General features: G+C 36.6%; 1 protein-coding gene across 12 annotated transcripts in view; it reads left to right on the top strand.

Moving 5' to 3' along the window:
- CNTLN (centlein) overlaps positions 1-18,484 on the top strand; it is a 262,113-nt gene extending 243,629 nt beyond the window's left edge. For 5 of the 12 annotated variants that reach the window (XM_036331220.1, XM_036331221.1, XM_036331226.1 and 2 more), the window contains exons 24-26: positions 2,979-3,164; positions 6,499-6,576; positions 17,225-18,482. In XM_036331220.1, the coding sequence (XP_036187113.1) occupies positions 2,979-3,164; positions 6,499-6,576; positions 17,225-17,326 (366 nt within the window). In that variant the 3' untranslated portion in view covers positions 17,327-18,482. Of the gene's footprint in view, positions 1-2,978; positions 3,165-3,575; positions 3,611-3,692; positions 3,793-6,498; positions 6,577-17,224 lie in introns of those variants that run through there. The other 7 variants (XM_036331215.1, XM_036331216.1, XR_004971322.1 and 4 more) reach the window with 6 other exon arrangements.
- The last annotated feature ends 4,927 nt before the right edge of the window (positions 18,485-23,411 follow it).

Here is a 23,411-nt window from a genome sequence, read left to right on the forward strand (position 1 = left end):
GCTGTCTGTGGGGAAGGAATTGCCTGGGAAAGGGTACCAGGGAAATTTCTGGAGTGTGAAGAAGTTCTGTATCTTGCCTAGGGTGGTGGCTACGTAGATGCAGACAATTGTCAAAGCTTGTAAACTAAATACTTAAATGTTCTATAGATACTGAGCCAAATTCAGATAATTGCACCCCATCAATAAAGAGCAGATAAATTTAGTCTCATGAAAACTACTACAGAGGATGGAAAGAGAAAGATCCTTCCAAATTTTTTGAAGATTACACAAAATTAAAACCAATAAATCTCATGTTAGTGTAGAAATACTAGATAAAATATTATCAAATAAAATTCAGCAGCACAATAAAATATAACATATTACAGCAAGTGGAGTTTATTCCAGAAATGCAAGGATAATTCAGTACTAAGATAATTATTAATAATCATGTTAATAGATTTATGATGAAAAACGCATGTTTATATGGATCCTAAATGGATTTAAGACAATTTGATATTCAATTTTTATAAGAAATTAAAATGAGTAGGTAACTACATTAAGCGATATAGTATATATTAATATATTAAAGTACATTTCTTCATATGTTACAATAAGGCTCTCATCTCAAAAGCATTTCCTAGAAAATAGACAGACTCAATTAAAATCAGGAGCAAGTCAAGTATGGCCAATAATATTACTATTTAATATTATTCAGGAAGAACTTAATAAGCGATACAATAAGAAAAGTAAGGAATACAAGGTACAAACTTTGGAAATAGGATAATATTATCAATGTTTGCTGATATTACTCAGCTTCTAGAAATTTCAATTCAGTAAGCTAAATATATATTAACAGTCTTTATATGTGCAACAATAATCATGATTAGAAGCACCTCCCCCAAAAGTAAAACGCCTAGAAATAATTTAGAACTATAAAGAGAAAAACTAAAAATGATCCTCAGAAACAAAGACAAACAACTGGAAGAGAATACCATGGTCTTTCATTAGGAAGAATGAACATCCTAAAATGATAACATGATCCAAATAAAATTTAACATGATTCAAATAAAATTACCAATAATTTTTAGAAGGATATAATTTAGACAAGCTGAACCAAATTTTGTGTGGAAAACCAAACATGCAAAAATTACCAAGAAAATAATATTTAAAAGGAGGGTAATATGAGGGTGACAGCCCCACCAGATGTTAACATTTATTATAAAGCCTCACTAGTTGAAATATATTATAAAGCTTCACTAATAAAAAGAGAGATGGAATGGAATAGAAAGTCCAGAAACTGGCCTAGACATACATGAGATCAGTTAGGGAAGGATGGACCTTTTACTAGCTGATGGTGGGACTACTGAGTTTAAGTTTATGTAATAATTTCCTAAATGATTATTAATAGATAAAAGTATTAAAACTGAAAAATAAAATCTTAAAGGTAGCAGAAAAAAGCATGGCTAGAAAATGTGTTTATATCTCATTATGGATAATGCTTTTTAAAGTATCACACTAATTTCAAAGATAAGAAACGGGTAAGGTTCATTGAGTCCATAAAAAATTAAAAATATTCTTTATTTGCCTAGCCGGAGTGTCTCAGTAATTGAGCTTCGATCTGTGAACCAGAAGGTCATGGTTGGATTCCCAGTCAGGGCACATGCCCAGGTTGCAAGCTCGATCCCCATTGTGGGGAGTGCAGGAGACAGCCTATCAATGATTCTCTCTCATCATTGATGTTTCTATCTCTCCCTCTCCCTTCCTTTCTGAAATCAATAAAATAAAAATATTTCCTTTGGCACAAAACATTATAATTACTGTCAAAAGAAAAATACAAAATATAAAAAATGTAGATATATACAACAGATATATGTATAATATGTATAGTTTTCCTAATATATAAAGAATTCTTATAAATCACTAAAAAATAGAAAAAGTGACGAAGAAAGATAATTATCTGTTAAGGCTGATGCTCAACTTTGTTTTTAATAAGAGAAATGAAACAAAAATACAGTGAAAAAAACAAACTACACTGAAATACCAGGTTGGTGTTTTGCTACTGGTATAGAGAAAGAAATACTTTCATATAGTCTTTTTGGAGGTATTAACATAGAGAATTAAATAATGGCTTTCAAAATTACAGTTATACATACCCTTTGATCGAATAATTTCATTTCTAGGGAAATATCCTAGGATTGCAAAATGTATATATGAGCACCATTATTTATTGCAATATTGCTTGAACTTGCAAAAAAATTGAAAACATCCCAAACTTCTAGCTAGTCTGCTCTCGACTCACAAAGCTAGGCGGGTCTTTGTTCACTCAGATTAAGGGCTGTCTTTTTCTTATGCACACATAGGCATGGCATGAGCTAGCATTTATTTCTCAAAGGGGGAACTTAAAGACTCTTGTGAATTAATCCCACAATTTTCATGATTTTTTAAATCCTGTATTGTTTTGCCCATACGTAACTTAATTGCACTTTTACCCAACTTGTCTTTATCAAGTTCTTCCAAAGCATTTTTAATCCAGTTTTAATAAAATAGAAACAACTCTTTCTGCAGGAATAATTCATCAGTTTGTATAATAATTAAATGAATTATGTAACTAAAGTGTTACAACTAATATACCCACGTTCAGAAATAAATAGAACTGACTCTTGGCATCGGCTCATTTGGGAGCAGTGGTGCTCTGGCATCATGGAGAGTAGCCTGTCTGCTGCCAGTGCTCACCAGCCGGGAGAGCAGTTGGTGAATCTGAAAGAGGGGTTGGGGAGCTTGGGTTAACCCAGCAAGTTGGTTAAATGGTCATTTAAGAGAGCTTTTACTTCATACTGACAATAAATAAAGAACAATCCATTATGTTCCAAAATAAATAAAATCAGAGTGATCCTAATAAAAAAAAAGATTTGCTAGTATCTTCACATTTTTATGTTATGAGAGCTCTATCTTCATTTATTACTTCCATATGAGCCTGCATTCTTTCCAATATGTTACAGGCTTTGGTCAAAGAGTTACAAGTTGATGTCCATACAATAAGGCGACAAATCAGAGAGCTTAAAAGAATGCAGAGAAAGAAGGATGCTCATAAAACCTCAACTCATAAAGCCCAGACCTTGGCAGCTTCTATCCTCAACATTTCACGATCAGATCTAGAGGAAATATTGGACACAGAAGATGAAGTGGTAAGATCACTTAAACATTTATTAATAAAGGGCCTTTGCACATATTTATGAAGGTAAGATTATTAATGCACCAATGAAAGATACATCAAGAGTATTAACCAACTCAAAAACCTTTAGAGAAATTTAACTGTAATATGGGAAAAAGCAAGTACATATAACCTCTAGAACTGCTTGTTTGTTATTCAGTCAATTATCCTTTCCTGTTTTCTTTAATGTAATTAATCATATATCCTGTAAGCTAGTATTTTTAGTTAAGCCAATATGAATGGATTTAGTGTAGCAGGGTCACCATAGATTTGGGGATTCCTTCCTCCTGTGTGAGATTGGAAAAAATAATAAATCTAGTGGCTTTCTTAGCTAAATTTAATTTTTGTTGACGAAGTTAAAAATATGTTTATTCCTTTAAATCAGGTAAAATATTCCTGTCCAAGTGAATTTATGTGCATGTAAGTATAGGTCTCCAGTGGCATCTCTGTACCTTCTGGGAAAGGCACTGTACTTTTGACATAGTTGTTATCTCATAAACAGCAGAATCCCATCCTGTACACCAACGGTGGGGAGCGTACAGCCCGGTGGGCCCCATAAGGCCTGAGAAATCCTTTGGCCTGGTGCTGCCAAAGCATTAGGGGTGAGTTCATTAAATGTTTGACCAAATATAGCAGGCTAATTTTTAAGTGGATAATTTTGTATGGCCCACGAATGATGCTATAAATACCCACATGGCTCTTGCAGGAAAAAGGTTCCCACCCTTGCTGTATACTATCTGTGAAACCTGTGGAGGATTCTCAGCCCCATTCCACTGTTAAGTCTCTGAAATTTAATACCTTAATATTCAATTTTTCATTGTTTGGAAAGATTAAAGAGATGACAGCACCAGCAGCTTCCCAATAAATATTTGCTCAGTGAATAAAGAAAATGTTAGATTGACATGTTTGTGTAAGAACATCCTCCAGTCCTCCATCAGCTTCTCAAAGGGCTTCTAGAGTAGAGAAGAGCTACAACTTGCAAAGGATATTTTGTTTGTCTGGTGTTTTGTTTCTTTGCTTACTAAATATTCAAAAAATTTTATTTTAAATTTTGAGATAATTTAAATAAAACATGAACACATTTCTGTGGCATTCCACCCGTTATAATAGAGGGACTGGCTCCTCAGTTTAGTTCAGCTAATATTTAGTGAATAGCCATCTGTGCCAAGTATTCTGCTAATTTTTTTTTTTTTTTTTGCTGGCCAGTTATTTATTTGCTTTACATATTATCTTTTTAAAAATTTATCTTTATTGTTAAAGGTAATAGAGATGTCCTCCTTTTTTCCCCCATTGATCCCCTCCACCCAGCTCCCGCCCCCTCCTGAATCATTATCTTTCCATAGTTATGCATATATGCATATAAGTTCTTTGGTTACTCTCCTCCTGTCCCTGCCCCTGCCCCCTTCCCTCTGAAATTCGTCTGCCAAGAATTCTTAGAAAAGTGGTCAGAGGAATCCTGCAGAGATTATTTTCATCCTGTGGGTGAGTAGGAAAGTGAATTATCAGTTTCCTCTTTTCATCACTTATCCACACTGTCCATAGCTTTCTACTGAATATTGAACTTTGAAGTATAGAGCATTATAAGAGACTAGTAACCCTGCTCACGAATCCGTGCACCAGTAGTTTGCCAGTAGCTCACTGTCGCCCTTTAGTAGCTATCCGCCTGCTACCCCGCCCTCCTGTAGCTCCCCCACCCCTCCCCCCACCCCCCTCATAGCCTGTTGCCCTGCCCCCTCCTGTAGCTCTCTGCTATCTGCTTGTAGCTCTCTGCCCCACCCTCCTGCTGATCCGTGATCTGGTCATTATGCGGTCAGTCGTTACACTTCACAGTGTAATGACCATTTGCATATTACATCTTTATTATATAGGATAGTATCAGATATAAGACATGCAGGAAATAATGCTATCTGTAGCGAGGCTATGAAATATATCTTATTATAGACTTAATTAAAAATTTGTTGATTCATAATGAGAAAGCGAACAAAAATTAAGTTTAAGGCCTCCACTCTTGCCTAAGGGTTTTAAAACAAGCAGATTTAGCAAAATCCCTAGTGTGTGTATGTGTGTTTGTGTGTGCATGTGTGAACACAGATACATATTTTTGAAGACAGGACCCCCCTGCCCCTGCCTTTGTGTGGTCTCAAAAGATGCCCTCTCTGGGCTTACAAGTTAGAAAAAAGCATCCCTTCTGATTGGACAAATAAAAAAGGATCACTTTATGGTCCCAAAGAATAAATGACCCTCCTGTGAAGAGGTGGCTCCCCTGTCTCTGGGCAGATGCAGTCTGGAGCCAGAGGGCAAAGCACTGCAGTGTGCATCTCACACAAGCTTGGGTGGAAGTCCTGCAGAAAGCAAAAGGACTAGTAAAAACACACTGTTCCTGAGAAGGATCGGTACATCTCAATGTATTTACTAGACATAACTATAGATCAGAGCCTGTTTAGACTGGTCCCTGAATCTTTCAGAGGTCTGAAGGGTTGACTGACTTACCCAAACAAGCAGAGTTCAAACCACCTAACATTCCTTAAGCTATACATCAAACCCTAGTAAATTCATGTAAAAAATTGAGATAACCTATGTGAAGTATCTAGCCTGATACCTGGCATACAGTAAATTTTAACAAATGCTAGCTTCCAAATCCCTTCCCTTTTTGAAAAGTCCATTTTTTAAAAAAAAAAAAATGAATTATGAGTTTAGTAAATAATCAACTGCACATGTGAATATATTATACATTTAGGAATATTTAACTTGATAATTGATGGGTTAAAAATACTTAGTGACTTGCAGTACAGAGTTGGAGTGTCTGTTCCTGGCCTATCAGTGAGTTATTGGATATTTTAAATAAACAAGCCTACACCAGAGCCATGCCATATTATATTTTGATTGTAATTGTAACAATTACTCTTTAGTTATCTATTGACAAGTCAGATTTTTAAATGTTATCTTATGAGGGTCACTTGTAAATAAATGATTCTTTTATACAGCTGCATCTTATTATTCATTTTATTTTAATTGCTTTCACCTCCACCTCTGCTCCTACCTTGAGCTCCACTGTGAAAACAGAAAAAAAAATCCCTGACTTATATTGTCAATATAGAATTACAGCTTTATCTTCCATATGTATGTAAATATTTAGAAATTAAATATTAAAGAGCATGGATTTGAATATTCTCTGCTTTTGAAAGACCAGGCTACTCTTTGTTGAATCCAGTTTTACTGATATCTCTCTAGATTTATTCAATATTTAATAGTATGAGCAACTTCATTTATATACAGTTAACACCAGTGTTTTTACTTTCCTCCTTTAGGAACTCAAAAGGACAAAGATAGATGCTGAAAATGACAGGGAGTGGCTGTTGTATATTCAGAAACTTCTTGAAGGACAGGTATTTCATTTTCTACTTCATAGATGAAAACTAGATAAGAATTCCAAGCCTTATATTTTTACCAGGTGCCTAACTTTTTGCTTATGCATTATTTGCTTCTGTTAGGTATAGAAGTATTCTAATAGGTACACCAGAAGTTAACTCTATTTGTACTCCTGGACTTAACAAATGAAGTAGATGCCTTGGGAAACAGCCAACATGTACCTTAGCAAATGCATTAATTAAATTATTGAGTCAACCTCTATGCTTCCTAGACTGAAAAGGATCCATTCTCTCAGCCCTCTTAGGAAAAGAGATTTTTTATTATGTGTCTTTAAAGTTAGTGGTTATATGGACACCTGAGGAGTTCATGGGTTTCAGTGACCTTTTACTATGGACCTGTTTCCAGTCAATTCATGTTTTCCTCACAGCCAGACAGCTGTTTATTACTGTGTCTTCCTGCATTCCCTACAATATTTTCTACTGAGACCTCGAGCAGCTTGTTAGTGGGAAGTAAATATTGATTTGGCATCCTGTCAATGCAGAAAGAATGAAAAAATTTCCACCAGAGGCCCCTCAAACATTTTCCTATCGACATTTTCTGGGCCGCGTGGAAAGCTGCATAGAGGATGACAAGGCCAAGGCGAGTGGAAGTCCCGGAGGGGTCTATTGAGACTGCTGCTGTGACCTGTGTGATACTTTTTCCTCCCTTTCAAGTATTTTTTAATACACATATAGTCTGCTGGGAGGCGCCCCTCTTGTAAGTGATCAAGGGCAGTTTATTGGCAGGTGAGAGCCTTGCTTTTCTAGTCAGAGCCAGCTTTTGTTTCCACATCACTGACAGCATGTAATGTATTCTAAAACTTTTTCATTATAGTTTTTTTTGTTGTTGCTCAACCTAATTGTTTATTTTAAAAATAAACTGGAATAGAAAGCAGCTAAAACATATTTCTCAAAATAGATAAAAAAATATTGTCCTGTGAGTTTTGGAAAGTCGTAAATGTTTCTGTATGAAGATTAAAAATAAAGGATGATATTAAATGAAACTTATTTTACATTAATATTAACAAATGGAGTTGTCTGTGCTTTAGAAAAAGCCAAGAAAAGTAAAGAATATCTGAACTATTCATATTTTTATTATCAGTTTTATATATTTTGAAACTGTATTCAATAGTAAAAGAAGGTGATTGGCAATCTTTTTCTTAAAGTTATTTAAGTGCAGGTGTGCAAGTACTAAACATAGCTTTCTACTGTGACACTTGATTTTGAGAAGAAATACCATTTGTTAATCATATCACATGCCCAGCACCAGCACCCAGCCCAGTGCCTGGCAGATCAAAGGAGTTCAGTAATGATTCTTATGGCCTGGTGTGGGGTTTTTTCCAGCTGAAAATAATAAAAATAAACTTTTTAATGATTTTTAATGCTCAACTTGTAAAAATGACCCTTCAGTATGGAAATTTTTATCATCATTTTTGAACGTAAAAATAAAAAAATCCATATGTATAAATCTTTATTACATTTTACAAAAGCTATATTGACACCAGGCCTGGGTTTTTTTGACTCACACATGGAGATGTACACACACACACATTCTATGTATCTGGATGTACGCTTAGTCTGGCCAGTTAGTGTAAAAAAAAATCCCTTTTAAAATGGCATTGGACTGCTTAATACTGTAGTTTGATATAGTGCCTTTTTGTGCCACTGAGCCTGGACTCTGGAATGTAATTGCCTGGCAGTATTGATTTAATTGCCCAGGTTTATTTGTGGACTCCTAATTATTGACTGAGGTAAATTTAATTGAGCAGCCTTTATGAACACTGGGAAACCGCTGCTGTTGCTGCTACATGTAATGAACTGCAGCGTGTGCCTTTAGATCATTTTTCAAGCTAATTTTATTCCACTGTGACAGCATGATAACATTTAAAAAGTCAAAGACTTTTTATTTTTATTACTGACATAGGTGGTTTTGCTGATGTCTTTGAATTTTGTGAGAAAAAAATAGAAACTTCATTGGTTGCACTTGAATGTCACTTTATTCTAATTATGCCCAAGAGAAAAATCCATAAAATGGAAAACATCTCTTTTTTTTCTAGCCTACTTTTCCTCTCTCTCAATTCCAGCAATTACATTTGTCCTGAATTTTAGAAAAGGTTTTCTTTATTCACCAGTTTTTTAGAGTCTCAGTGATACTCACGGGATTGTGTGGGCAGAACGTAGATATGTTCATTCATACAATTTATTTTATGATATACAGCTTCGTGTATCTGAGGTTACATGATCTTTAAGCTGTAGGACAATTGTGTACATTCCCTAAAATAAATACTAAATAATTCAGTGTTGGTATTTGATTATTAAAATATTTTGAAAATAAAATTATAGAAAAACTTTTCTTTTATGACCTTCCTCTGGGTTGGCCGCTTTATGTCAGCGATTTTCAACAGGTTTGCCACAAGATTTTATAAAACATGCAATACTTGACTATTTATTGAGGGGCACTAAGCTCTTTTCCCTTAGATTATCAAATGGAAAAATGACCACAGCCAACACAATAGCCCTTTGGTGTAAATGCCCTGTTTTGAACCATAAATATATAGGTCATATAATAGAGTTGCATCTTATTGGTCATGTTGCATAATAAGGTTGCATCTGATTGGTTAATTTTTGGTACCAGAAATCCTTATATAAAAGTATAGGCACATGATTTTTTTTAAAAGTCACTTTGGAGCAAAAAAGATAATTACTTTTTTTTGGTAAATCAATGAAAATTATACCTATTTTGGTGCAATTGGCAAAAAATATATTTTTTGGTGTGCCCCAGAATTTTAGTAATTAGTTCATGTGTCCCATGAGATGAAAAAGGTTGGAAATTGCTGGATTATGTAATAGAATTCTGAGATCATAGGAGTTGATCTGGTCTGTGGTTTTCTCTTTTGTGTAAGGATTAAGCCACAGAATTATTTCCTGTTAAATAAACTTCTCTGCATTCATTTGTTGAAAATTTATATTGATAAAATATTAACTACAAAATAAAAAGCTGTTCTGCCATGTGGCAATATGGGACTACACAATAATAATACCTACTGCTACTGTTAGCCAAAAGTACATGAGAACTAAAAGGTCTAAAACCTTAACATGCCTATAGTTAATACAGAATGCAAATATATGTCCTCGTTACTTCAAGTGCTTCTGATGCAGTTGGTACTTTTAGATATTTGATCTTTATCAGCACCTATCCTTTATTCCCACAGATTTCTAATAAGAATCACACTGAAAAAATATTTCTAATACCTACTTGTAATTTTTTATGGCATAACTGCCTTATAATTTCTTTTTTTTTTCTTTGTAACTCTTTTGGGTTCTTTTTTTTAAAATAAATCTTTATTGTTCAGATTATTACAGATGTTCCTCTCCCCCCCCCCCATTGCTCCCCTCCACCTGGTTCCCACCCAACCCCATGCCCGTACTCCCCACCCCCCCCCACTGTCCTCGTCCATAGGTGTAAGATTTTTGTCCAGTCTCTTCCTACACTCCTCATACCCTTCCCCCTGAGAATTGTCAGTCTACTCCCTTCCTATGCCCCTGATTCTATTATATTCACTAGTTTATTCCGTTCATCAGATTTTTTATTCACTTGATTTTTAGATTCACTTGTTGATAGATACGTATTTGTTGTCACTTTGTTGTTCATAATTCTTATCTTTACCTTTTTCTTCTTCTTCCTCTTCTTAAAGAACACCTTTTAGCATTTCATATAATACTGGTTTGGTGGTGATGAACTCCTTTAGCTTTTCTTGCCTGTGAAGCTCTTTATCTGACCTTCAATTCTAAATGATAGCTTTGCTGGGTAGAGTAATCTTGATTGTAGGTTCTTGCTATTCATCACTTTGAATATTTCTTGCCACTCCCTTCTGGCCTGCATCGTTTCTGTTGAGAAACCAGCTGACAGTCGTATGTGTATTCCCTTGTAGGTAACTGAGTTTCTTTCTCTTGCTGTTTTTAAGATTCTCTCTGTCTTTTGCCCTTGGTATTTTAATTATGATGTGTCTTGGTGTGGTCCTCTTTGGATTCCTCTTGTTTGGGGTTCTCTTTGCTTCCTGGACTTGTAAGTCTATTTCTTTCACCAGATAGGGAAGGTTTCTGTCATTATTTCTTCAAATAGGTTTTTAATATCTTGCTCTCTCTCTTCTTCTGGCACCCCCATAATTCAGATGTTGGTCCACTTGAAGTTGTCCCAGAGGCTCCTTACACTATCTTCATATTTTTGGATTCTTTTTTCTTTTCCGGTTGGCTGTTTTTTCTTCTTTGTATTTCAAATCTTTGCCTTGATTCTTGGGATCCTCTAGTCTGCTGTTGGATCTCTATATGTTATTCTTTATTTCAGTCAGGGTATACTTAATTTCTAATTGGTCCCTTTTCATATCCTTGAGGGTCTCACTAAATTTCTCGGAGGTTTCTAGAAGATTCTTGAGTAACCTTATAACTGTGGTTTTGAACTCTATATCCAATATTTTGCTTTCATCCATTTTTTTTTTCATTTGTGACATGTTTCGTTGTCTCTGCATTTTGGCTGCTTCCCTGTGTTGATAAAGTGGCCTTATGTGCTAGGTGTCCTATAGGGCCCAGTGGCTCAGCCTCCCCAATCACCTGAGGTGGACACTCTTGGTGCACCCCTTTGTGGGCTGCGTGCACAGTCCTATTTTAGTTAAGCCTTGATTGCTGTTGGTATCACTGGGAGGAATTGACCTCCAGGCCAGTTGGCTATGAGAACCAGCTGTGTCTACAATGGGAGAACTTCTGTTCTGGAGTCACCCTTATAGGGAAAGACTTGTTTCAGTGGGGCTTTGGTGCTCACTGAGTCTGCCCCTTGAGTGTGTCTCTTATGAAAAGTTGTAATCTAGTATGGTCTCACATTGACCACTGGGTACACTGGCTCTTGGATCTCCAAGGAGGTGCTAAGTTAGCCACTGCCTGAGGCCACCCAGCAGGAGCTACAGAGAGATCTGCAGATTCCTCCTCTTTATTTGGGGTTTGGAAGTGCCCAGATGAGGCCCAGGTGTGAAGCAAGGCCAGTTGCTGTTGCTGAGCCTTGGGCCTTCTTTTGGAAGCTTTGGAGCTCTCTGACCCAGCTGCAGTTTGTTAGGATTTGTGCTGCAAAAGGACAGGACATTCATATGCAAAAGCCGCTGCACACAGCTTGGGTGGGGTTGTAAACTGGGTGGGGCGGGGTGTCTGGGAATCACCAGGGTGGAACAAACAGCAATGGCTGCCAGTCAGCCCTGCATTGGAGAGCTCCCTGCATCTCTGTGATCCGCGCCCCCACGCAGGAACAATGATCGCTGTGAGCACCTCTGAGAGAAAGCCGCCCTTGTGTTCCGGCCCGATGCCAGACAGTCCAGTTTCTCCCTGTATGACTTTGGGTCCCCAGAGTCTCACCCAGAACTGGATTTCAGAGCAATGGGGAACCTGTACCTCCCTCCCGATTGAAAGAAACAGCAACAGCACACCCATTTGCCAGCCCAATTCCCGCGCGCCTCTGCACCTCCACAACTCCACACCTCCTACCAGTCTCAATGCACTTTTTTCTTTCCTTCTAGTTGTGGAACTTCCACTCAGCCAGCTTTCCCATGGTTTTGGATGACCGATGTTTTGTCTTTTAGTTGTAGTTTTGATGTGGTTGTGAGAGGCAGCAAGTACATGTTTTTACCTATGCTGCCATCTTGGTTCTCCAGCCTTATAATTTCTTTAAACATGTTTTCTTGTATTAATTTCTTTTTTACATTAATATGCCTTTTAAAACTTACAATTTATGGCCAGGCTCAGTGGTTGTGCATCGATCTATGAACCAGGAGGTCACAGTTCAATTCCAGGTCAGGGCACATGCCCGGGTTGTGGGCTTGATCCCCGTGTGGGGAATGCAGGAGGCAGCCGATCAATGAGTCTCTCTCATCATTGATGTTTCTATCTCTCTCTTCCTCTCCCTTCCTCTCTGGAATCAGTAAAAATATATATTCCTTTTAAAAACACCAAAAAAAAAAATCCCAAAAACTTACAATTTATGGCAGAGGACAAAAAGCAAATTAATGACTATAATAGGATGGGATAGCAACCAAATTAGTTTTTTGTTTTGTTTTGTTTTTGTAATTTAGTGAATTGGAAAAGAAGCAAAGAGAGAAAAACATTGGTCAGGGCAAAACTAGAAAAGTTTTTGGGTAAGAAAAGATGTAATCAAAGTTGTGCTTTAGAAATATACATGAAATCAGTGTGTAGGATTATTTTGAGGGAGAGGAGACTTGTTTTGTCTTTTCCTTGTCTCTGTTATTAGCTAATCCTCTTCTGGATTTCATTCAGCCCATTTTATTTTATTTTATTTTATTTTTAAATTTTTTTTATTGATTAAGTTATTACATATGTGTCCTTATCCCCACATTACCCCCATTCCCCCCACTCATGCCCTCACCCTCCTGTCATTCAGTCCATTTTAGTTCATCTTGTCCAACTACATTTTCTTGTGCTGGGATAATATCAAAAATTCTGTCTTTCTGCCTTAAATCGAGAATGTAGAATACAGACTTTTGATTTTTCATTACACATCCTTGTTCCTTTTCAGAGCTTATAAAAGCTGAAGTTTAAAATGGCTGCTTCCCCAGTGCCTTCTCTGCAGAATATGCTTACCTTCTATAGAATGTCTTGCAATGTTGCAGTGAGAGGGCTTATAATCTCCTTGGCTTTTGTAAAAAAAAAAAAAAAAAAAAGTAACTTCTAGCCTAAAGGTTTACTGAAAGTTTCTTATTTCAACTCTGAACACACTTACTCTGTTGCTTTCTGTGTTACACCTATAACACATGCACACTCACATTGTACCACTCTGTCTTACACACATAAGCCTACATGCTCAGTCAGCCACACAAATTTCTCATATTGATCTGAAATAGCAAAAATTTAAAATTCTCCATTTAGAGTGTTGCTGGGATTTTTAAATTTAACGATTTCACGCCTATTTTCATGTTTCCTGAAAATAGACAGATGTGGTGTAAAGTTCAAAGGTAAGTTTTGTAATATGTGTATTTTACCACTATAAAAAAGTTGGGGACAAAAATCAAAGTGAAAACAAATTATAGACTTTACCAAAGTTTGAGAATAGCACATGCTGACTTCTCTATGAGTCTATTTTAGGATACTTAGCTCAAAATTCCATGCCAGATTTAAACTATAAGTTAATTGTTCCTTCTGATAGCATTATTGGTTATTTTCACAAGTTAAAATTTTTAATTATAAGATAATAGAGTATACCCTAGCCATTTAAATGTGTTTAAAATATCTATAATAATAAAAGTGTAATATGCTAATTAGACCAGATGACCTTCTGGATGGAGCCGGGGCTGCAAGGGAAGCCCGGATCCCAGGTGCCAGAGGAAAGCCGGTGCCAGCAGCTGGGGGAAGAAAGGCATACTCTTGCATGAATTTCGTGCATCAGGCCTCTAGTACATATATAAATACATAATGTATATGTGTGTTTATATATACACTGTGTGTATATCTCTATATATTTATTTATACTAAATTTTTGCACCATTCATTTTACAATACTCAAAATGCATTGGCCTTTCTTAAGTCTCAGAGTCTCACTGAATCATATCTTTTGTAAAAGCAGGTATAATACATAAAATTTAATATATTCACTTTCAATATGACTCTAACTAGATTAAAGTCAATTCGTATTTTTTAAGCAATATCTTTACAATAATAGTTTTCAAACCAAAAACAAGAATGAAAATGGTGAAAATGTTAATCTTGTCCCTTAGATTTATGTTACCTTTACTTTAATTATTTTCTTTCAGCAGAAAAAATTTTAATTTTACATTATTAAGGACTACATTCCAATTAGTGCTGATGTTCTAAGTTATATGACTATGTTCCAGTCATGGTCTTTAGGCTTTGTTATATTTCCCAGGTGGCTCTCAACATATGCAACCATCATTCGTATCTTAGCTTTATCCAGAAATACCTCTAAATGAAGCCACTATTTGTAAGTGAAAGTGATAAATTTGAGATTGTCAGTGGCTCAGCAGTTGCTAAAGGCAAACATCTGTAGGTGTTTCCATGTAAGAGAAACTGAAAATCTGTGTGAAGTCAGGAGAAATCCCTCCAGTAATAGAAATCACCTTTTACAACAGGGACAGGCAGACCAACTAGGAAGACCCACTTTAAGACTACAGTGTAGACAAGTGAAATTATCACATGTCCTTAGCTGAATTTTCAAACTAAGAAATCTCACATAGTATCAACTCTTTACCTTTCCATTTTTCTTCTGATGCTGAGGAATTCAAGCTTGTGTAACTCTGCATTGTCATTACCGGGAGTATTGCTTCTCCTTTTTGATGCAAAAGAAAGAAATCAGGCAGGCTTTCTGGGCTTTGTACTCCCTGGCATGTGTCATTGGAAATGGAACTTGAGGCAGCATAATTGTTGGGAATGGAATGTTAGAGGGAAGGTAGGGTGCAGAGATTAACCAAGAACCAAGGGGGGGGGCATCTTTTATACTTTCAACAATAAAGATATTTTATATATACATGATAGGGCAAGTGAGAAAAAAAATCTATGCTGTTGTCCCATCATGTTGCTGCTTCAATCCAACTCCAGAATCTCACCAGTACAAGAACAGTTGTGCTTTCTGTATTTGAGGGGGTTCTGAAAAGCCTTAGCCCCTCTAGAGTCATAGGGAGAAAATTCAGTGGACTCTAAACTGACTGTATGAACTAAACTCCAAAGTAATAGAAAGTTCAGATCTTTTGTTTTCAAAACATTTTTCACTTTAAAAAAATATGGCAAACAAACAGACCATGTGAGTTTTTAAAGACTATACAAGGCATGTCATATTTTAAGTATAGTTTCAGTTGTTAATGTACCCAATCTATATTATTTTCATTGATTCTAAGATGACATTTCCCCACATTTTTACATTTCTGAAATTGGAATGCATATGCAGTGTGGGTATATTCAAGTGGTAGAATTTTTCACAGGAAAGGCTGTTTCTTAAAATCAATGCGTGCCTTTTATATTCAACAGTATCTTAGAACTGAATATACATGATATTTTGGTATCTTATGCTTTCTGTAATGGTAAGTGTCCAGTAAGACCAATGTGTAAAGCTCTGATATAAACTATAGATATAGTCTGTCCTGATAGAGACACAGACTTTCTTAAGGATAAGGCAGTTTATTATAAAGCTAAGAAGGAAGTTAAACTAGAAAGTTATTTAGGATCTGACACAATTCTGTGGCGCAGCTTCAGTCTCTATTTCTCCTTCAGGACCTATGTAAGGTGGTTTTTGTGCATGCACGTGTGTGTGTGTGTGTGTGTTCACACGTGCAAGCATGCGCATGCGGGCACCTGTGTGTGTCCCTGTCTGGACTATTTTCACTGCTGCTGGCCAATCTTTTCTTTTTACCCAGTTCAAATTTGGACAAGAACCGTCCTGGTTGGTTGAGCAGTGGTCGGCAAACTGCGGCTCGCGAGCCACATGCGGCTCTTTGGCCCCTTGAGTGTGGCCACGAAGTTTCAATCGCACTGTACGTGTGCGCCTGCATGTGGTATTTTGTGGAAAAGCCACACTCAAGGGGCCGCACTTTGCCGACCACTGATTTAGCTAATTGTAATCACCTTAGCTGGGCATAGCTGAGCTGAGCACAGCTAAGCAGCTCATACAGAGGCCGTCTTTGCTCAGTGTTGACCAGTGATACTGTCGGTGATCGTCCTAGCACAAAGAAGGGCCTGTTACAACTCTGTAGGGAAGGAATCCAGCATGACAAGCATTCTCATCAGTATATTCAGGAAAAAAACACATACCTTTCACTGGTTAATCAAGAGGACAACTCCAAGAAATGACTTAATGAACTTATTATTATAAATCTTTTATGTGAGACTAGATAGGGAAGAAGGATAAAAGGAAGTGGATAGGGCTATAAGGGAGGTACTTGGGGAGCATTTTAAATTGTATGAGTTGGAGTTCTACAGGAACCCAGTGAAGCAGGGGGGACAATAAAACTTTACTAGGAAAGTTCTATAAATTATGAAATTTAAAAATATACTCTACATTTCATAAACTCAGCAGTTTGCAACATGTGTATTACACTTTGATATGCCAAACTTTTCTATAACAACTTAATCAATGGGTATACTTTTGCCATTTTTTTCCCTCTGAAATTTTACTCTACAACTTAAGATGTTCAGCTCTAACACAGACAAGTGTATTGATAGTTCTCTCTCATTCTTTTATGAGTGATGAACATACAGTACCATTTCTGTGGGCTCTGGGCCCTAGAGATGACTGTAACCTGCTATTGATCAGCTGATTGAAGATAAATGGCTTAGCTGCTTGTATTGCAGATTACATCATTAACATGGTCAGTAAACCATGAATTGTTCAATAAGGCGTTTATCTTTTTTCATTTTACTTCAGCTCTTTTATCATTTTTATTGTAAAAGACAGAATTACCCGCACTAACCAGCAAGATCAGTTGAAAAGAGACCCAGTAGGGTACCATATGGATGCAAAGTTGCAGACAGCCAAGTTTTAATGGTTTAATGATATTTAGTATATTTTTTGAACTGAAGAAAATATAGAGTTTTGATAATCCTTTTTTTTCCTGTGTTTCTCTTACAGCTTCCCTTTGCCTCATATTTACTAGAAGCAGTACTGGAGAAAATAAATGAAAAAAAGAAACTGGTGGAAGTGTATTTCACAATTATGAAAGATATTAGATGATATTACAATGAAGAACTTTTTTTTTTCAAATGTGAAAACTTTTTATGTGGTGTGATTGGAAAACATGCATTGCAATCCTGATACAGTTTCTACTCTGACTGTCAATATTCAGGTTCAATACCAAAATAGAAGTCTCCAAAACTAATTAATTGCTGAACACACGAGTGAAACTAATTAAGTGCATAGCCATTTAAAAGGAAATGGTGTAGCATTTGATTGTTGAATACAAATATTGCCACAAATCAATGCAGACTTAAAAATGATTTTCCCTTCAGTGTATTAGAAGAAATCAGAACCAGCTTGGCACACTCACATTGGGCTGAACATAAAAACAAAAAGATGTAAACAGAGGATTTAATATGTTAAGGTTTACAAAGAAACTAGACTTTTTACATAAAACTGCTATAAATGGCCTTAAATCATCCAGTGAGCGAAACATTTGTATTGTAAGCAAATATAAAATGAAGCAGCATAACTTAAGGATGAGCATTTAGTGAAATAATTTGTGTGGTCCAACTATATTTGTTCTCAATATTCTGGATCATATAGGAGATACTGTATTTCTTAGAACTATTTGGCAAAAATAAACGCATTTTCTCCTTTTCTCTCTCTCTTTTTAAATATCATATTCTTGGTGTGGTCATATAAATTAGCAAGGGACCACAAACCCAGAGTATAAAATTAGGCTAGATCCTACTGTAGTCAACTAGAGTTAAATTCTTAACAATGGTGCCATCCATGTTTGATTCCTTTAATCCACCAAACTTGTACCTGCCTTCAGTTTCTACCCTTGCTGTTCTCTTTCTAGAATACTCTGTACTCACCTTTTCTCATGACTGGCTCCTTCTCATCCTTCAGGTGCAGGTTCATCTTATGTATTCCTTCAGAGACACATCCCCTGACCACCTTACACTTTAATTTCATTTATAACACAAAACTGTCTACTTTATGTGCTCACTTATTTCGTTATGGTTTCCCCCCACCTTTAGAATAGGGCCCATGAGGTTAGGCTGAGGTTGGCAAATCTGGCTTGCCACCTGTTTTTGTGTGGCCTCCCAGCTAAAATGATTTTTACATTATCAAATGTTTTTTTAAAGGAGAATAATGTTTTGTAGCATGTGAAAGTTATATGAAATTCAGATTTTAGTGTCCATCAATAAAGTTTTTTTGGAACACAGCGATGCTCATTTGTTTACGCATTGTTTATGGCTACTTTCACACTGCAGTAGCGAGGGTGAATCGTGGCAGAGACTGTGTACGGTGCACTCATCACCTTGCCCTGCTGCTTGGCACACTGAAGATCACAGTGACACAGTTAGAACTTGACAACACTTCAAGGGCCACAAATACCACAATTCTGTGACTTTTTAAAATACCAGTGTATATCCATCATGTCAAAACAAGAAAGAGAAAAATGTCAGATGTCACACTTTTTAAAAAACATGTTTTTATTAATTTCAGAGAGAAAGGGAGAGGGAGAAAGGAAAAGAAACACCAAAGATGAGAGAATCATCAGTTGGCTGCCTCCTGCAAGCCCCATACTGGGGATTGAGCCTATGACCTAGACCCGTGGTCGGCAAACTGCGGCTCGCGAGCCACATGCAGCTATTTGGCCCCTTGAGTGTGGCTCTTCCTAAGCCTTAGGAGTACCCTAATTAAGTTAATAACAATGTACCTACCTATGTAGTTTAAGTTTAAAAAATGTGGCTCTCAAAAGAAATTTCAATCGTTGTACTGTTGATATTTGGCTCTGTTGACTAATGAGTTTGCCGACCACTGACCTAGGCATGTGCCCTATGAACCATGACCTCCTGGTCCATACGTTGATGCTCAATCACTGAGCCATACAGGCCAGACCAGATGTCACACTTTTAAGGCATAGGGGAGTGTGGATTATTTTGCTTTTGAGTTAGATGGCAAAGCATTGTATTTATTATACAGTGCCACTATACCTATATTAAAAAGAACTCAATGCATGTCAACCTTACATAACCATAGTACATTGTTAAAATCAGGAAACTGACATAGACCATATGTGATTTCCACAAGTTTTTACATTCACTTTTTTGGAGGGGTGGTTTTAGGAAATTTGATCACATGTATAGCTAATATAACCATCACAGAGTTTTTCCATCAACACAACGAATAACACACACACACACACATCCTATTGGTTATTTCTCTGAAGAACCCTGGCTAATACACCAGGTTTTGGCTATCACTTATAAAATTACTCTGAATATTTGTGTATAGATTTTTGTATGAACAAAAGTTTTCCTTTTTCTAGAATAAATACCCATGAGTGTGACTGCTGGTCATGTAGTAAGTGTGTTTTTAATTTGGTAAGAAACTGCAAAACTGTTTTTCTAGAATGGCTATCCATTTTACAACCCCACTAACAAAGTCTGAGAGGCCAAGTTGGTCTTCATCTTCCAGACTTGGTATTGGTACTTTCATTTTAGCCATTCTAATGGGCATATAATGGTAATGTTTTTATTTTTAAGTTTTGTTCTCTCCTTGATCTGATTTGTAATTTTTTGCTTTTCTATCTTCAAAACCTGCATTTGTATGGGCCAATGGGAACAGGTGATTGGAGTTGGGTGACGCACATAATTCTTCCCCAGACCAATTATCTGGAAAAACAAGCTCCCATAATCACAGGTTTTACAAAGAACTTCTAAAACACAGGCCTATTCATTATCTATTACTCCATAACAAATTACCCTAAAACTTAGCGGCTTAAAACATTTATTCAGAACAGTTTCTTTGGGACAGAAATATGAGCAAAGCTTAAAGGGATTCTCTGACACTGGGTCTCTCAGAAGGCTGCAGTTATAGCCAGGCTTAACTCAAAGGGACACACATTCTAGCTCCCTCTGGTAATTGGTGGGACTCAGGCCTTGCAGGCTGTTTAACTATGGGCTACAGTTTCTTGCAAGCTATTGGCTAGAGCAGTGGTTCTCAACTTTGGCTGCACATTAGAATCACCTGGGAATCTTTCTAAAATCCTGATTTCTGGGCCTCATCCTCCGGAAATTTTGTTTCTTTGTTATGGGATGGGCCCACAACATTAGTAACAAAGAAATAGAATTTCCGGAGGATGAGGCGCCGGAAGTCAGGATTTTAAAAAGATTCCCAGGTGATTCTAATGTGCAGCCAAGGTTGAGAACCACTGGGCTAGAGGCTGCCCTCAGCTTCAGTATGGCAATCTGCTTCATCTCACACACACGGAGGAGATTTCACAAGAATGTGAAAAACAGAGTGGAGACCATTAGGAACCATTTCAGGAGTGGCAAGTGTCTAGATTTGACAATGGAGACGAGGCGGAGCTGCTGGAGAATCCTCCTTGAACCCATCTTTACAAGGTAAGCATTGATTTTACTTAGAATGGTTATTTATTTGTGTTGTTTGGGGAAGAAAGACAGCGTTCATGGGTCGAAAAATTGCAAACACCTCTTGGCACCATCATCATCGGATTTAAACAAAAGGAACCTTCCCTGCCAAAAGTGGGATCCATCCCTTAAAGATGCTCCACAGATTAAGGAGTTCATGCCTGGCCAGTGTGGCTTAGTGGAAGAGCATTAACCCATGACCAGGAGATCAGAGTTTGATTCCTGGTCGGGGCACATGCCCAGGTTGCGGGCTTGATCCCCAGTATGAGGCATGCAGGAGGCAAGCGATCAATGATTCTCTCTCATCATTGATGTTTCTGTCTCTTTCTCTCTCCCCCTCTATCTCCCCCCCCCCTTACCCTTTCTGAAATCAATAAAAACATTTTTTTTAAAAAAAAATAAGGTCATAAATTCTCATCTCTGGACTTCCACAGCAAACAAAATAAAACCAGTATCAGAAATCTACAAATTTAGACCATCAGAGTTCATTCCATGACCCTTTCTCAAATTTGAACTGTAGAAGGGTTAGAGACTCAAGACCAGAGTAGAACAAGTCTTTGGCTCCTCAAACCCACCATACCATACCAATGACTTTGGGCAGCCTTCTAACAAAATAAAATAGAAGTTAAGGAATGCCTTTCACAACATAGTTGTACAGTATATTCATATTACTGGAGAAACACCAGAATCTGATCAAGATTAGTTTTCTCTGGAGAGAGGACTGGGAGGTCTCTGTTGGAGACTATCTTGCTTGTTATAGTACATCTTTTCATACTGTTCCAGTATGTTCCCATGGACATGTATTTCTCTTACAATGTAAAGACAGTTTTTATAAACTCTTAAATCATCTCTGAAGTGAAGATAAAGAACATGCAAATGGAAAATTATCTAAAAAGTAATGAACATGAAATCTTTTTTTTAATTAAAAAATCTGTGGGACACAGCTAAAGCTGTATTTAAAAGAAAACTCAAATAATGTTTATTTTTAAAAATGGACTTGAAATAAGCTAAACATGCAACTTAACAAATAGAAAAAAAATAAACCTAAAAATAGGAGGAAGGAATTCATGAAAGTGAAATTAATTTAAAAAGAAAAACAACTTAGAAGACATAAAAACAGACCTGATACTTATAATTCACTTAACCCTGAAAAACCTAAGGATACAAGAGAGGAAGATGAAAACATGCAATGTTAGGAACTGTAAAAGCTCTGAAGACATTTTTAAAATTAAAATTATAAAAGGATATGTACTCTTATCAATATTGGGGAAATGTATGATTTTCCGGCAAAATATAAATAAGCCAGGTTCACTTAGGAAGTGATGGAAACTCCAAAAGACCATTGCTTGTAACAAATTAGGAACACGGCTAAAGCCTGCCTTTTTAAAGGCTCCAGGACCTGATGATTTTATCATCGAAACCTGTTCATCCTCAAAGAACAGATGATTCCTGTTATTTAACTATTCACAGAAAAAAGAGGAGATCCCATAAGTCATATTCATGAAGCAAACAGGCTAAATGACAAAACGAGATAAATATAACTAAAAAGAGAACGATAGATCAATATTACTAGTAGAAATAGTCTAAGTAAAAATAGAAATTCTAGTTATTCAAATAACAGCCTATCTGTTAGATTTCAGGTACATTTCAACCCAAATACAATGAATAAGTAATATATCAAAATAATTCGTTTTGCCAACAGAATAAAGGGGAAACATACTTGTAGCATATGATAAAATTTAACAGCTTTTATAAAGTAAATTGTATAGACAAATGACAATAAAAGGAGAAACTGAAAAAGGCCAATAGACATAAAAAGATACTGAATCTCAAATGGAGATAAAAATAATTTTTACCTCTGAGTGAAAAAAATATCAGTGCCGGTGAGAGCATATGTAAGTCAGCTATCTCATTTATTGCTGGTGAGTTGTGAGTTGCTAAATTTTTGCAAGATAATGTATCTGCTGAAAATTGACCAGGAATTGCCCTTTTGGGAATCTGCTCTATGGAGTAAAAGCATAAACAAATAGGAATAAATATAAACAAATAGTTTGTAGAGACAAAAGGCAATAAACAATTTCACTGCCCATCAGTAAATGGTTGAATAAGTTGTGGAACAATCATATCTATGGCTAATTATTAAATAGAATGCATAAAATGGTCCATCTGGTGGAGTGACAATTTGCATATCCTATATAATAAAAGCTTAATATGCAAATTGTCCCCTTAACCAGAAGTTGATCAGGGGACGGGGTCAGCCAGCCAACACCCCATAGGCCCTTCTCCCAGCCATCCCAGCCCTGATCAGCCCCGATCCAGGCGGGCCAGCTGTGCACGACTTCATGTGCCTGGCCTCTAGTATTATATGAAATCCAGTTCACCTATAAGAAAACTAACCCTTTTAAAGTATAAAATTCAGTGGGTTTTGGTATATTCACAAGTACAATCACCACCATCATCCACTTGCAGAATATTTCATCACTTCCAAAGAAACCCTGCAGTTATTAGCGGTCAAAAATCTCGGAAACTAACACTCAGGAGCAACCCTCAACTAACCCTGGCAGAAATTGGTATATAAATACGCCTTTCCTTTGCCCCTTCTGTGACAAAGTCTAAGGCACACCTTTACACAATTCCCCCTTTAGGATTAAACTCGAGTTTTTCACAGTGCTGCTTTTTGTGGGAAGGCACAC

Source organism: Myotis myotis, unplaced genomic scaffold (genome assembly GCF_014108235.1).
Source record: "Myotis myotis isolate mMyoMyo1 unplaced genomic scaffold, mMyoMyo1.p scaffold_m19_p_12, whole genome shotgun sequence".
In the NCBI taxonomy this organism is placed as follows: domain Eukaryota; kingdom Metazoa; phylum Chordata; class Mammalia; order Chiroptera; family Vespertilionidae; genus Myotis; species Myotis myotis.